The sequence below is a fragment of the Pelodiscus sinensis genome, chromosome 24 (genome assembly GCF_052426305.1).
Source record: "Pelodiscus sinensis isolate ZL-2025 chromosome 24, ASM5242630v1, whole genome shotgun sequence".
Classification (NCBI taxonomy): Eukaryota; Metazoa; Chordata; order Testudines; family Trionychidae; genus Pelodiscus; species Pelodiscus sinensis.
In genome coordinates, this window is record NC_143075.1 from 13,200,094 (window position 1) to 13,215,452 (window position 15,359).

The following is a 15,359-nucleotide window of genomic DNA, read 5'->3' on the forward strand; positions in this document are numbered from 1 at the left end:
AACCATGCACACTGGTGGTGTCCAACATGCTAGCCACATATAGCTGTTTGGTTGGTTGAGTGTGGCTAGTTGGCATGCTACGGTGGCTACTGCTTCAGAACTGGTTGGACACATCCCTAGTAGACATAGTCAGAGTGGGCTTCCAGACACAGCCACTGTTGTTCGTAGTTTCCTTGTGAAAGCATCTGTGGATGGTCACTCGTTTATCAAGTCTTCTGCCTCCTCCTAAGAAGGCTCATTCCAGTCTTGGTGTTACTTTGTGGGTGCAGGGGCTGAGGTATGTAGTTCCCTACTCTCGGGCTGGTATATACAACCCATGTTTGAGCGAATAACTGCTGCCCTGTTCCGTTCTAGCTCGCTGGCTCCGCTCCGGTTGACACCCTTCTGTTCCTCACAGGAAGAAGCCCACCCACACAACTGTGAACTGCTGGTTCTGCAACCAGGACACTGTGGTGCCATATGGGAATCGCAACTGCTGGGACTGTCCTAACTGTGAACAGTACAATGGTTTCCAGGAGGTACGGTAGGAGCTGCTTGGTGTGAAGGCTGCCGGGAGGGGTCCTCCCTTAGCACAGAGCATGATCAGTGCAGATGAATTCTTCCGAGAATTTAGCTGCCATGCACAAGTGTGTCCTGAGCGGGCGTAAACCGAGATTTTTTTTTCCAACGATTTAGAATTTGGTACTTCATGGACAGTCGTGACTGCTGGGGAGGGACAAAAGGGAGACACTGGCCATGTGATCCCCCCCCCTCCCGCACATGACTCCTCCCCATGCTGTCTCTAGCTGCGGGAGGGCCTTTCCTCTTCCTGTTCCTGCCCTGCGCCCTCTCCATCCAGGCCTTGACTCTTCCTGCCCCAGCTCCACTTCACCCCTTCCCCATGAGCGATGCAGCCCAGGGGACTAGTGGCAAGGCCTGGTGCTGGCAGCAGAGATCACCCCCACCACTCCTGCACTCACTGGCAGCAGAAAGCGGAGCAACCTGGTCCCAGTTCACTCTGCTGGCTCCCATCCATGATGCTCTGAATCATAAGAATGGCCACACTGAGTCAGACAAAAGGTCCATTTTGACAGTGGCCAATGCCAGATGCCCCAGAGGGAGGGAACACAACAGGTAATCCTCACATGATCACCTATTTCCAGACAAAGAGAGGCTAGGGACACCATTCCTACCCATCCTGGCTAATAGCTGTTGATGGACCTAACCTCCATGAATCTATCTATCTAGCTCTTTTTTGAACCCTGTTAAAGGCCTAGTCTTCACCACATCCTCTGGCAAGGAGTTCCACAGGATGACTGTGTGCTGAGTGAAGAAAAACTTCCTTTTGTTTGTTTTACATCTGCTGCCTATTAATTTCATTTGGTGACCCCTAGTTCTTATATTGTGAGAATCTGTAAATTACCTTTTCCTTACTCACTTTTTTCACACCAGTCATGATTTTATAGACCTCTATCATGTCCCCCCTTAGTCACCTCTTTTCTAAGATGAAAAGTACAGGTCTTTCTAATCTCTCTTCATATGGGACCTGTTCCCAACCCCTTATCATTTTTGTTGTCCTTTTCTGATCCTCCCGCCACTGGTGAGCACATGAGGGGGGAGGGAAATCCCCGTTGCTCAGGGTCACAAAGTGAGTCTGACACAGCCAGGAATAGAACCCCAGTTTCCTGATTTCCAGTCCTTTGCTTCTATCCACACATCTACGTTTACCCTGGCTTTGTTCTCAGTGAGGATTTCCTTAAAGTCTTACCTTGATACACTTTTCCTCCCTCTCTGCCCTTCCGTGTATTCCTGTCCCTTCAAGCCATTCCCCTATGATTAGCTCGTTAAGCCTATGGTAAAATATGCCATTTCTGCTCCATCTCCTCCTCCTTCCAAATCTTTCCCTCTGCTGAGCTCAGCCCTTGATTGGCCCTAAACTCTTGGTAGAAGCCCTGTCTAGATGTTATCATGTGACCTGCACATCTGTCTGCTGAGCAATAGCCTGGTGCTGGTTTCTGTGCCTTGGGAGACTTGTCTTCTGGATTGAACCCATTTGTCAGCTGGGGATCAGTGGGCTGCTGTAGAGTGGAGGGTAGAGAGGTCCTGGGCTCATCTGTTTGTCACAGCCTGTAAAACAGCTGGGAATGACATACATGGGGGGAAGGGCAATGGCTCTTACTCGGGTTTTATTTCTTCCTTGTCATCTGGGGCAGGGCCCTGCTGGTGGAACTCCCGCAGAGGGTGGGGGGCCCCCACGCCTGGGCTCACGAACTCACCCACTTCTTTGCTGCCTGGCAGAACGGAGACTACAACAAGCCCATTCCCGCCCAGTACATGGAGCACCTCAACCACGTGGTGTCTGGCGCCACTACTTTCTGCGACCCCACCAAGCCGCAGCAGTGGGTGAGCAGCCAGATCTTGCTGTGCAAAAAATGCAACAACTACCAGACCATGAAGATCAAGCAGCTGGCGTCCTTTGCACCCAGGGAGGAGGTAGGTCCTGGCTTTGGCAGACTCTCCCTTCCTATTGGGGGGGGGGGAAGGGGAGATGACATCCCAAATGTCACCAGGTCTGGCCATGAATGCATCTTGTGTTCCCACTCTATTTCAATGGAGAGACAACAGCCATGAATTCTGATCTACTGTATTAATAAGCTCTGGGCAATTGTAACAGGATTGAACTACCAAGAGGCTCTGTCTGCCCACCCATCCCCCTCCTGTGTCTCCAGAGAGTCATGTGTGCCTGGGGCTGGAGAGCTTTGTCTCTATTTAGTTGGTCCCTGAGTGTGGCATTCAGCAATTCCACTGGAGCAGCATCCAAGTTCCCCTCCTCCCCCCTCTGCCCTAGATTCCTCCATGGGATGCATCCTCCAGGCAGCAGGGCTGTTTCTTGTCTCCTCCTTGCCCTGCCGGTCGCTCCTCCCCAGCTCGTTCTAAATGTGAGCCCACGTGTCTGCGTGTGAAGTGCCTGCCCCAGTTATCCAGGGGGCCATGGCAACGGCATGATGATGTAGGCCAGGAACCACTCTGTCCCACGTCCATAAAGAGCTTTTTGTGTAGAGCCTTGAGAAAACAGAGCACTGCGAGCGGGTGGCAGAATCTGCATGAACTCTAAGCAAGGGGCAGTGCAGCCCTTGGCGTGTATCTTCGGGAAATTCTTCCCCGACAGTGTAGCTTGCTGTTAAACTAGGTCCCGCTTTATATCTTCCCCTCCCGTAGAGCCCAGACTGTTGGGGCCCCTCTAGGCACTCCATGCAAATACTCCCTGTTGTCCTCTTCTGTTTGAAAATGAGGCAAGCCCAGATATTTCTATCGCTTCCTTATGGAAACAGCCACGGCCCAGGGCAGTGGTTTCCGGATCTGTTCCCCACTGACCCAGTTAGCCGTATGGGAAGGGCAGTTTGTTTACAACCGGTAAAAGGGGGGGGGGGGGTGCGTGAGTGTGTGTGTGTGCGTGCGTGCGCTCGCTCTTTATCTATCTCCCAATCTTCAGCCAGAGTGTCTGAATTTTAACCCATTTCCTTTTGTTTGTACCTCTTGGTGTTTTTAAGGCCGGTCCCTCTCCCTTCATTTTTCTTTTCATCTTTCCTTGAATGAATCCTTCCAGCCTCCCCGTTATTTCTGCAGCTCTTTGAACTCCATCCCTTTAATACTTTGCGTGAGTGACCTTCTGTGTCAGGCTTTACAGATGACACCCTGCCCCAGGGAATGAGGGGAGGAATTCTTTGCTCAGCTGGAGGGTGGAAGGCTGCCTCCCAACTGCGCAGCGACAAGATGGGAAGGGTTCAGGAGGGGGCGGGAGGAACTCTCTCTCCATTCTGATTGGAATTGCCAAGGGGGATTGTAGAATTGAGTTAGAATATGGCCAGGAAAGTGGAGCTCCCACCGCCTGCCCCTACCGTTTCAAGGAGTGCGGTGGGATCACTAGCATTGCTAGGACTAACCTGCCAATCACCACTAAGCCATTCTCGGTGGGAAGAGCGCCACCTACTGAACAGTCAACATAACTGCTTGCAAATAAGCTGGATTTTCTTACCACGTTTCCTACAGGCCGGACTTCACCCTGCTTAAATTTTTGGGATGTGATGGGCATAATAACATGGGGTAGTTCTCAAGCCCACTGTTCTTTTCTACAGAGCCTCAGCTCAGCTGCTTTGATCCTGCTTCTGTGGCTTAAAAGGACAAAGCAGCCCAGCTGACATGTCTCCTGGTCATAGTAAGTTGGTCTTTGTGTGTCTAGAGGACAGTGAGGCTGCTGCCTTTGCCTACTGGGAACTCTGCTGCTGGTTGACATGAGTGCTGCCTTCCCTGGTGTGGGCTTCTCTTCCACAGCTGCTTATTTTAACTCTGTTCCTGCCAAGCATCTAGGGCAATCGTGTGTTCTCATCCTCTTCCATGCCAGGCATCCCTTCTTGCAGCAGAGATGTTCTGGGCCCCCTGGGTTGAAATCCCAGGATCTAGTGGGTTAGTTTTACTCTGTAGGCTTTTTCTCATCATGTAATTGGAACCTGCTTAATCCAGATATCTCCAGGGGAGAAGATTTAAACCCATGATTAACGAGGGCGCCTTCTGGCAGTTTCATGGTGTTTGGGTTTCTCTTGTGTCTGTCTCATGCTGACTCTGGTTCCTGAAACAGTTTTCACTTCCCCTGGGGTTGATTTCACCTCTGCCTGTCCGTTTGCTGCTTCTGCACCCGGAAAGACATGTGGGATCAGCATATAAACTGCTGGCTCAGCCTTTATTCCTGTGCAAGCTGTACCTCTGGCCCACGTAGAGGGGCTGCACAGTCACGTGATGAGCCTGCTGCCCTTGAGAAAATCCTTGGTGTGTCTCTTGGTGGAAGCCCAAGGTATCTTGGTCCAGAAGATTGTGATTAACGTTTCCTCTAATCTGCCATCACTGTGTGGAATAAATTTTTCTATGTGCACTATGGCATGTGCAAATGTGCACCACCAGTAGAAACAAAAACCTAGCTGTAGATACTATGCTAACCAGCTGGGTGGCATTTGAATCTCCTGAGTGGCCGCACAAGGACACAGCTTACCAGGAACATTGATTGTGACCCCTCGTGATAATGCTTGGCAATACCATAGCATTTTTCATCCAGCTGTTACAAATGGCTGAATGAAGGCCATGGAGGTATTATTGACGCCCATCTTTTAGAACAGCCATGGCTAACCCGAGGCTCGTAGCTCTTTTCCCCCTCACCCCCGCCCCAGCCTCGCTGCACTGCCCGTGGTGGCAGCGTGGCTTCCTGAGGAGTGTTAACTCACCCGTGGGCAGTAGACAGGGCCAGAGGACGCATGGGTGAGCCGAGTGACACGGAGGGTGTCAGGTGGCACGTTTTGATGGGGCCTGGAACATGCCTGGTGCTGAGGCACCACAGACCCATCTAACATGCTGCCTATGCCCTTAGATCAGCGGTTTCCAACCACTTCCAGATGGGGACCCATTTTGACAATTCAGGAAGACTTGGTGACCCAGGGCAATTCAAAAAATTTGTGAATGGCTCCTTATGAGCCACCTGGGGAGACACCTGGCGACCCTTTTGAAATGTAATGGTGACCCATATTGGGGTCCCTACCCATAGGTTGGGAAACCCTGCCCTAGATCAAGCTGCATGTGTCTGGGGCAATACACACCTGCGTGGTGAGGTGCAAACCAGACACAAAGGAATGGTGGCGTTGTCCCCCCCACCTCCTCGTTGCTGTCAGCCACCATATGAGCAGTGGCCAGCCCCCAGACCCACTCTCCTGTACAGCGTGCAGCTTCCTTCCCATGTCTTGCAACCCGTGGCCGTCTCCCCCGGACAAATCCCAGGACCCTTGGGAAGTTTGGTCAGACTTGCCATGTGACACTTTTTGACCCTGTTCCTTCCTTCCCCCAGTCCTCCCAGAAGTAAGACTTGTACAGAGGGGACCCTCATGCCTGGACTTTTCCTCTGTGCAAATTCCCACCCATCCCCGCGATCTCTCTGCAAGTCCGTGCTGGGAGTGGGGACAGATCAGGGGGCTGAGGCGAGGAAGGGACAGACAGGGGAGGGCATGTTGTCCTGGTGGGATTCAGTCAGAATGACCTGGGTCTGTTACATTTTCCAAGGCGCTGTCAGCCCAGGTGTCCTGTGGGCAGTGGTCCCTGTAACCTGTGCGCTCGTGCAACCATTCGGGAGAAATTCAAATGCCACTCATGGCTAGGTTTTGTGTTTCCATTGGTTGTGCACACTGACATACGCGTGAGTGCACAAAAAATTATGCCACACATGGATGGAAAGGATTAGCAGGAGCATTGGCAGCAGTGCCTGTGCTGGGTGCTCTTGAAAGCTCGGGGGCTATCCCTTGAGCTGCTGAGACCTGAGCCAGCAGAACATCTGTGTGACGCTCCCCTTGAACCATGAAGCTGTGGTTCTGACGTTCTTGGATTTGTGGCATTGGGGGGGGGGGCCCTGATCTTGCAGTGTCCAGGGCTGTCTGCGTTTAGTCATAATTGTGAAACAGGAGTTCTGCTGCAGGGAACACAAGGAAGGCAGCTGGTGGCCAGCCCTGGGGAGTGGAGGCCTCTGTCTGTCCTTGGAGCGGAGCAGTGTAAGATTTCCCCCACACTGCCCCCACCCTGAGGCTGCAAGGTTGAGATAGGAGCCCAGCCCGGGTGACCCATAAAAGAGGGTCCTGGCTCCTCTTTGGTGAAACAAGAGCCAAGTTTGGAAGAAGACGGACTTTCCAACACCGTGGCTGGGGCAGGGAGCCCCCAACGGCCTGGGCACAGAGGCAGTGTTGAAAGTGTCCTGGGACTAGCCACGATGAGCGACATCTCCGCTCTAGGGACCATGATAAACGTGCCCTTCGCACGGACTGTTTTGACAGCCATTGAGGATGGTTTATTGCAGTGATCTGAGGTGGGGTTTGCTCCAATGGCTGGTGCTGAGAGGGGTGCGGGGGGAGCAGCTTGTCTGGCTGGAAATCTCTGCAGGCGGGTACCAGCTGGGGCCCCTGCTTACACATACGGGACACCTCTCCCCCACGTGTGGCCCTTAGCTGATAAAAGCAGCCAGGCCGTGGCTGACGTATGCCATATCCCATAACCACCGAAGGCCGCTGCGGCTTGGTTCTCCATGACCAGCACTGTGTCTCTCTCCCAGGCTGTGTGGGGCTGAGGCAGCATTTCACACGTGCTAGTTGGTGGCTTGATCCCAGCTGACCTAGGAACTCAGGCCTGGTGCCCAGGTGCTCGGTAGCATGGAGATCGGTATCTGCGCTCTCATGGGCCCCCAGCATTGCCCTTTCTGCCCAAGACCGAGCCCCTGGCCCCAGTAGGAGCCATGCTCCCCCACTTGTAGGGGCAAGCCCCTCCTCCGCATGGGAGGTCCACAACCTTCCTTGGGGGCACCCCCTCTGAACAGGGCAGCCTGCGGCCCCGGCCCTCCCCCACTCCCAGAGCACAGGGAGGGTGCCACAGCCCCAGAGCATGTGTGGTGAGCAACCCCAGCCATCCCAACCTCAAGAACCTGAGAAGGGCAGGTGCCTGCTCCCAGCCCTGGAAGGGGGGTGGCGGGTGGTCCCCTCAGCCCCAGAGCACAGGCAGCACACGGCCCCAGCTTCCCTGGCCCCGGGAGATCTGGCAGTACCCAGCCCCAGCCTTGGCAGGGCTGAAGCCCAGGCAGCCCCGAGAGACGGGTGGAGCTGCGCTTAATGGGGGTGGCTGGGGGTGGAATGTGGGCAGGACCAGCCAGGCAGTTTGGGAAGGCACCACCTTCCCATGCCTCTCATGCCTGCCACCGATGTGTGCCGGGATAGACGCGCGCTGGTGCCCCCTGGCTGCAGGGTTGCTGTGCCTCTGATCTGCTCCCCTGTTCGCTCCCCAGGGTAAATACGACGAGGAGATCGAGGTCTATAAGCACCACTTGGAGCAGACCTACAAGCTCTGCCGCCCGTGCCAGGCCGCTGTGGAATATTACATCAAGCACCAGAACCGGCAGCTCCGGGCGCTGCTGCTGAGCCACCACTTCAAACGCCGGGAGCCCGACAAGCCCTGCATGCAGGTGCGTGGGTGTGGGCGAGCAGTGCAGTGAACCACGCGCCTTGGCATCTGCCCCAGGAGCAGGGCAGGAAATGATTCTGTCACCCCAATAGCCCTGAGGGGCTCAGCTCGTGAGCCTTCGTAATTGAGTGGGATGCTGGGATCACGTGACTTAAGTTGGGCACAGATCTAACATCTGCTCTTGGGCCAGATGTGATGTTGCAGCTGTAAATCCATCCAGAAGGGTGACCAGCTGTGATTTGGCTTGGTGGTCTGTGTGATCACAGTCCCCAGCCGGCTCCTCTTTCCTGCTCCCGCCCAGATCCGTCTCCGTATTAATTCTCCCTCTTGGGCCCTGATTAGCTGGTCTCTAATTTTTGCTGGGATGAGCTGGGGGGAGGGGGAGCCTTTGAACTGGGAGGGGAGAGGAAGAGGCAGCACGTGAGGGCTTGGAAAACAGCAAGAGGGATGGAGATGAGGAAGGTTGACATGAGAGGGGGGGAAAAAGCAGAGGAAAGTGGAGGAGGGGTGGGAAGAACAAGCATGTCTGGCTGCATGAGGACTCTGAAGTCTAGGGAATCAAGTGTGGGACTGAGGAAGCGGGGGGAGTGATAACTTGTGGAATCTGCCCTTCACTCCCCGGCTATTCCAATCCTGGGCTCCCCGTCACACTGATGCCCCTCACTCTTGGCCTGCAGCCCCCTTATGATTCCAGCCCTGGGCAGTGACTGGCGGTTGCACCAAGTGGCTCAGTAGATCAGTGTGATGTCGAAATGTTGGGCTGGCACCCGTCTGAGCTTCCCCCCACACTCACTTGGCTTGACCTGAGACATTTCTCTTTCCTCGTTGCAGAGCTTTTGCTCCTCGTCGTCCTCCATGACCACCCCGACTCAGGTGATAATATTGCGGTTCCTGACCTTCCTCAGCTGTGCGTTCCTTGTCCTGACGGCTTCCTACGGGTCCGGTGACCCCTTCTCCCTCAAAGTCATGGCCCCGGCGTCTGTGGAACATGGCCCAATGGCCATGGGGAATGGGACTAGCGCAAGCCCAGCAGCGGCTTCGGAGAATCGCACTCTCTTAGGCGTGACCGGCTGGTGGGAACTGCTCCACCTGTTGCCGGAGCAAACGGTGAAGACCTTGAGCGTTGCTTGGACCTACGGGAGGAACCATCAGATTGCAGTCGTCGTCCTCGGGCTGTTCACCTGCTTGTTAGCCATGCTCATGGCGGGACGGATCAGGTGGGTCTCCAAAATCTGCTTTCTGCGGGCTTCTTGATCCAGGGACTGATTCTCTGCAGTCCGTCAGCAGGGGGCCCTGTGTTTGTTCTGCCCACCTGAGTCTGGGCTCAGCACAGGGCTGGGAATGCGGCAGTTAGCACCACTGACCTCCCGTTCCCTGGTGGAGCTAGTGAGGCATTCCCCAAGCCAGCCAAATCGGGAGACCTGGATTCTACTCCTGCGTCTGTCAAGGGCTGTAAGGGTGTATCTAAACTACATGGCTCCGTCGACAGAGCCATGTCGATTAGGCTGATCGGCAGAGGGAAATGAAGCCGTGATTTAAATAATCGTGGCTTCATTTAAATTTAAATGGCTGCCCCGCTCTGCCGACTAGCTGATGATCAGCTGTTTGTCAGCAGATCAGGGCAGTCTGGACGCGCCGCGGTCGACAAGGAAGCCTTTGTTGACCGACGCAGGTAAACCTGGTTTCACGAGGCATACCTGCGCCGGTCAGCAAAGGCTTCCTTGTCGACCGCGGCGCGTCCAGACTGCCCTGATCTGCCGACAAACAGCTGATCATCAGCTAGTCGGCAGAGCGCGGCAGCCGTTTAAATTTAAATGAAGCCGCGATTATTTAAATCACGGCTTCATTTCCCTCTGCCGATCAGCCTAATTGACATGGCTCCGTCGACGGAGCCGTGTAGTTTAGACACTCCCCTCGTGAGCCTCTCTGTGCCTATAGCAGTGCCCTCCCACCTGTCGGATTAAAAGTCCCCATGTATGTAGTTGAAGTGGTGGTGCTCTCCCATTCAGTGCTTGAGTTGTGGGCAAGGATTCTTGGGATGCTGTTGAGGCTGCAAAGGACCGTCTGAAACATGCAGGTTGTTAGGCGTGGGGGAGAGTTCTTTGATTCTCCTACAAGAACCATCTCCTGAATTTTCAAGGATGGACACGTCTCTTCATGGCACCGTAGTCTAGCGAATGGAGCAGTAACTTAGCAAGGCAGGTGGGGAGGTGGCCTGTAGCCTGTTTCATCCCGGGCTGCCACCGACTCCACCCTTCCATGCCAACCGGGGCCATGCCTGACTGGGCTCTGGGTGGCTGGTGTGTAGGCGTGTGTGTGCCCTGACGCACAGACTCGTTTTTTGGCATTCCAGGCTGCGGAGAATCGATGCCTTCGCCTCAGTCCTGTGGCTTCTGGTGATGGGTCTCCACTTGGCTGAGGAGTACCTGAAGGCGGACACACCCAGCTGGCTGGACACAGCCAAATTTGGCACCACATCCCTGTGCTGCCTGGTGGGCTTCACCGCAGCAGTGGCCACGCGGAAGTCAACGGGCCAACGGAGATACCGCCCCCGAAGGTCAGAGCCAGAGCAGTGACCCTGGGGGAAGGAGGAAAAAAAGCCGTGCGAACTCTGTGCGACTGGTGCTTCTCTCTCCTCTTTATTTTTCCCCTCTTTTTCTTTCTATTTTTCCCCTAGAAGCGCAGTGAAGACTTTTCCTCTCTTTTTTTTTTCCTCCACTCTTGCTTCCCGCCAAGCCAGCTGCTCATAGCGTTTCCGCCGTCTCCGTTAGCCAAGGAAGCCGCTTCTGCCGCCTCCATTCTCCCTCCTCCTGAAACCTCCGCCCGAGGTGCAAACGCCAACCCCTGCGCAACCCCAGAGCCAAATCTTCCACCAGCTGCTCCACAGACTGCTCCATAAATGCAGCCTCATCCCCATTCTCCTCCTCCAGCCAAAGAGATTCTGGCTGCTCCTGTCCTTCCGGCTCCGCTCACTGCGTGTCCATCCCTAGCTAGTCATGGAGGGATACTCTGCCTTGAGCCTCCCGAGGGCTATGCCACGTTGTTTCCTAATGGTGCTGATCATTTTTTAGTTTACACTAATGGGAATGCATTCCTGGATTCATTTTAACCTCTCCATCGTTCCTCTGCATGGCTGTTCCTTAACGGGAGGGGATGAGACATGCTTGTTAAATAACAGGCTTCCACTCACCCTCCATTGCGTAGCCTCACTTAACCGCATGTCCTCTTGCCGTGCTGTGGCTTTTACTCCTTGGGTGCTTTTTTTACTAAAACTACTAAGAACTTGAAAAACTGAGGTGCTTTTAAAGGTTATTTAGCTCAGGTATTTTGACTGGTGCAAAATCTTCAGCTGTTTTAAAATGTATTTCCAAATTTCGGGAGGGATTGCTTTTTTGTTTGTTTTTTGTTTTTAAAGACAATCTAAATGGAAGCACAATTTTTACTTGTGGGCGTGTGGGTTTTTTTTTTGTTTTTTTAAAAACGATTCTCCTCTGCTCATGCAGCCTTAGCAGCAGAGGAGGACATGCTAGGTCGCAAACTAAGAGGTGCTGTGGTGAATGGTCAGTCTTCCAGCATATATAGCCATAAGCCTTACTCCATTCGGTGCTGGTTTTTTTTTTTTTTTTTTATATTCAAGACATCTGAGTTCAGGACATCGGACAGGAGGAAGTGCCAGGGGAGATGGAATCCAGGGTGGCTAATTGGATGGGGCTTCATGAAAACAGAACTGGATTAGATGGTGGTCTCTCTCGGAAAGCGCTTACGTACTTTGGAGTCAAGGCAGTTGGGAAGTGGAGGATGGGTTACCCAGGCCGAAAAGCCAGCCCACCAAATGTGATCTGCTGGGTTCTTCCCAGCAGGGTCACAATGGAATCTTCAGAACCAAATGCTGAGTGCTGTTGGGGAGGGGAAGATCTTTTTCTTGGATGAGTGTTTCTAGGAGGAACAGTTTGGGCATCCATCATTGGGTTAGATGGTCTGGTCTGGATCCACCTGTATTTGGTTAGGTAGGACATTCTAGCCTGCCCACAGGCCTTGCAGCAAAAGGTGGGCCCTAAAAGAGAAACTGCAACACTATCTAAGATTCTACAGCTTGAACCTCTCTAGTCCGGCTCTCTTGGGACCTGACCAGTGCCGAATAGGGATGTGAATGGTTAACTGATGGGGGCTGGAACAGCTTTCTGACCACAGTAGGCAGGAGGCTGCTGTAGCCCAGCCAGAGCAACCCCTGTGCGGGGGGGGGGGGGGGGGGGAGACTGCTTCAGTCAGGCTGGAGTTCCACCCTCTCCCCCATTTAATTGGTTAACTGGTTAAATGTGACAGTTAACTGGTTAGCTAATTAAATAGGATTTTTACATCCCTGGTGCCAAACCAGAGAATTTGCTGAACCACAGGAGGTCAATATTGTCTGGCAGCATTATCAACACTTCCACTGCATACTGGGATCTTCTAAGACATTAGAGCTAAATAACTGCACGGAACACAGAAAACCAGGACGAATTGCTATAAACAAACTTTATGGGAATGTGGGGAACTTAGCCAAATGTCCACTTATCTTGGTTGTGGCCGACTAAAATCATGCTGGACCATGGATGTTGCTGGACCAGAGTGGGTTCAACCTGTACGTACTTATTCTTCTGCACTATAGTTATGAAATGGCACAGAGAGCTGCCCTCCTGACAGTAGGTTAAATGGTCTTCTGCTTTGAGCACGTGTGTGTGTTGAGCTATCTCCCATTGTACTCTAAACAGAATGGAGCTTCTGCGAGACTTGCTGGGGACATCAATGGTGTTATTTAAAGTGAGAGAAATGGTGAAACAGAGAGGACTATCTGGAAAGCTAGAGTTTTTTTTTTTTTTTTTTAAAACAATTGTTCGTGTCTATTTAACTCTTCACTGCTGTTCTGCTTGTAACCCCTGTTCCCCAAGACAGCAGAGTTGTAATGCTGTGCTAAGCTGGTGAGATCTAAAGGGGGATCCAAACAAAGTCAGCTGGCTGCAGTCTGGGATGTACAGCCATCTTCTTTTCTATAGAAACAGCAGCGCGGCTGTCACATGGGCGACTGTTTTGGGAGCAGGCGCACAGTCTAAGGGTGTAGCTTTCCCCTAAGGTGTCTTGTGTTGGGAATCTTTGCTGGTGCCTTCAGGTAACTTTACTATCCAAACCCTTCTTTGTCCTCAAACACCCACCACCTCTCCCACAGTGTTGGGGTGTGTGAAAGGTGCTGCCCTGGAGACTGAAGACCTGCTTATCCAGAGGGATCCCTGTATTTGCAAAGGCAAGCTTCCCCTTGCCGCATTGCCCACCTCACTCCAACCCTGAGCTGTAGGGCTGCCTGCCCGGGTGAGGGCCTCGCTTTCCATTGCCGGTTTGACTCTGGGTCTCTCTGAAATCACCACAGAAGGCTTCAGTTGCCATGAATGTGATGGGGACTGGAGAGCATCACTCTGGCTCAAAGGAGCGAAGAAGCGCATGTGCACCCGCTCAGGTGGGAGACTCTGAGGCGTGGGGATTTCTCTTTGCTCCTTCTTCCAAAGTGGAACCGTAGCGGGGCGGAATTTGATCTAAGAAACTCAATAGGCCACATGTCTGCTCACGTGTCCTTTAGGAATGCGGAGCGGTTCCTAACCAAGTCTTGGATACAGACCCCTAAGGAAGTGGACATTGTCAATTAGTGCAATGTCTGATCGCTTCCAGGCTGACGGGTTGCCTACTAAATCCTTGCAAATGCATCTGTAGCTGTTGCCATGAGTGCTGTGTTGGGCAAAACCACATAATAAATTACCTAACATCTGACTCCAGTTCACGCAGTCCACAGATAAACAGCGTACAAATCCCAAGTCCTGCTGAGCTGGATAATCCAATATTTTGCTTTTCCTTTGCCTCACTTGAAATTTTTTCAGTCTCCGGCACAGTCTATATGGTGAGACCCCCAATTTTTCACGCTGGGTGCATTACCTTTGTTGTTGGACAGAGACCTATAGCCACTGGCCTTGCCTTGCTGAATGGTTTCTTCTGGCCTCGTGAATTCACTTCTCTCATCTTGTGAGACCACGCGGAGTCAGAGGACCTTCTCTACTGGAACATTTCTTCTTGAGCAAGCAGCCAAGGGAACGCTCTCCCTTCTTCATTGCTAGTGTCTGTCATCTCATGGCCACGTCTGGATCTCTGATGTCTTGATAGACCTGCCGGGTGTCTGTCCATGAGCTCTTTGCATGACCAGCATCACATGGGCCTGTTTGGCTCTAGCTGCTTTGCAAATGCTCTTTTACTCGTACAGCCGCTAGAGCTCCTTGCATTCAACTCAGACTTCTGTTCTTGAGCCCACAGCAGTTCAGGCTAACGAAAGCTGCCCTGGCACTCTTGTTGCTAGCTGTCTGCAGCTTCTGGGTCATATGCATCCGAAAACCATGGTCAGGGTTAGCGAATAATGGGTGCTGCATACCCAAACACGCATATGGTACTGGCATAAGATACTTTTGTTCATGGTGGAGGAGGAACGAGGGTTTGTGTGGCTAAAAGGGCAGCGCTATGCCTGCCCTTTATCCCAAAGATCAGTAGCTCAAGGGAGACTGGCATATAGTGGGTATGAGCAGAGGGGAACAGGACACAGGGCAGGAAAGGGTGCTGAATAAGATGGTCACTGAGAAGTCTCAGGGTATGTCTACACTAGCCCCCTAGTTCGAACGAGGGTGGCTAATGTAGGCATTCAAACTTGCAAATGAAGCCCAGGATTTAAATATCCTGGGCTTCATTTGCATGTTCCCGGGAGAGCGCCATTTTTAAATCCCCTTAGTTCGAACTGACTGTCCACGGCTACACACAGCAGTCAGAAGTTAATCCGAACTAAGTCCTTAGTTCGGATTAACTGACTGCCGCATGTAGGCGCAGGCAGTCAGTTTGAACTAAGGGGATTTAAAAATGGCGCTCTCCTGGGAACATGCAAATGAAGCCCAGGATATTTAAATCCCGGGCTTCATTTGCAAGTTCGAATGCCTACATTAGCCACCCTAGTTCGAACTAGGGGGCTAGTGTAGACATACCCTCAGAGGGGTAGCTATGTTAGTCTGTATCTGCAAAAAAATGAGGAGTCCTGTGGTACCTTGAAAGCTAAAAATTTTATTAGGGCATCAGCTTTCATGGGAAAAACCCTCTTCATCAGATGAATTGGAGTGGAGTTTAGAGGCAGAAAGTGGGTACTTATGTACCGAGCTCAACAATTAGGGTAATCTACTCACCCATGGCGAGTAGATTTGAGCCTGGCACGGCACCGCAGCGTGCTCAGCGCATGCGCAGCACACCAAACCACGTGATTGTCAAGCCCTGCTTATGTAAATGAGGCTAAT

The 15,359-nt window shown here is 52.6% G+C and overlaps 1 protein-coding gene across 4 annotated transcripts in view; it reads left to right on the top strand.

Moving 5' to 3' along the window:
* Positions 1-15,359, top strand: part of TMEM201 (transmembrane protein 201) — a 58,968-nt gene that overhangs the window by 12,573 nt on the left and 31,036 nt on the right. For all 4 annotated transcript variants that reach the window (XM_075906244.2, XM_075906242.2, XM_075906240.2 and 1 more), the window contains exons 2-6: positions 398-518; positions 2,278-2,472; positions 7,838-8,014; positions 8,845-9,230; positions 10,367-10,570. In XM_075906244.2, coding sequence (XP_075762359.1) covers positions 2,314-2,472; positions 7,838-8,014; positions 8,845-9,230; positions 10,367-10,570 — 926 coding nt within the window. In that variant the 5' untranslated portion in view covers positions 398-518; positions 2,278-2,313. The remainder of the gene's footprint in view (positions 1-397; positions 519-2,277; positions 2,473-7,837; positions 8,015-8,844; positions 9,231-10,366; positions 10,571-15,359) is intronic.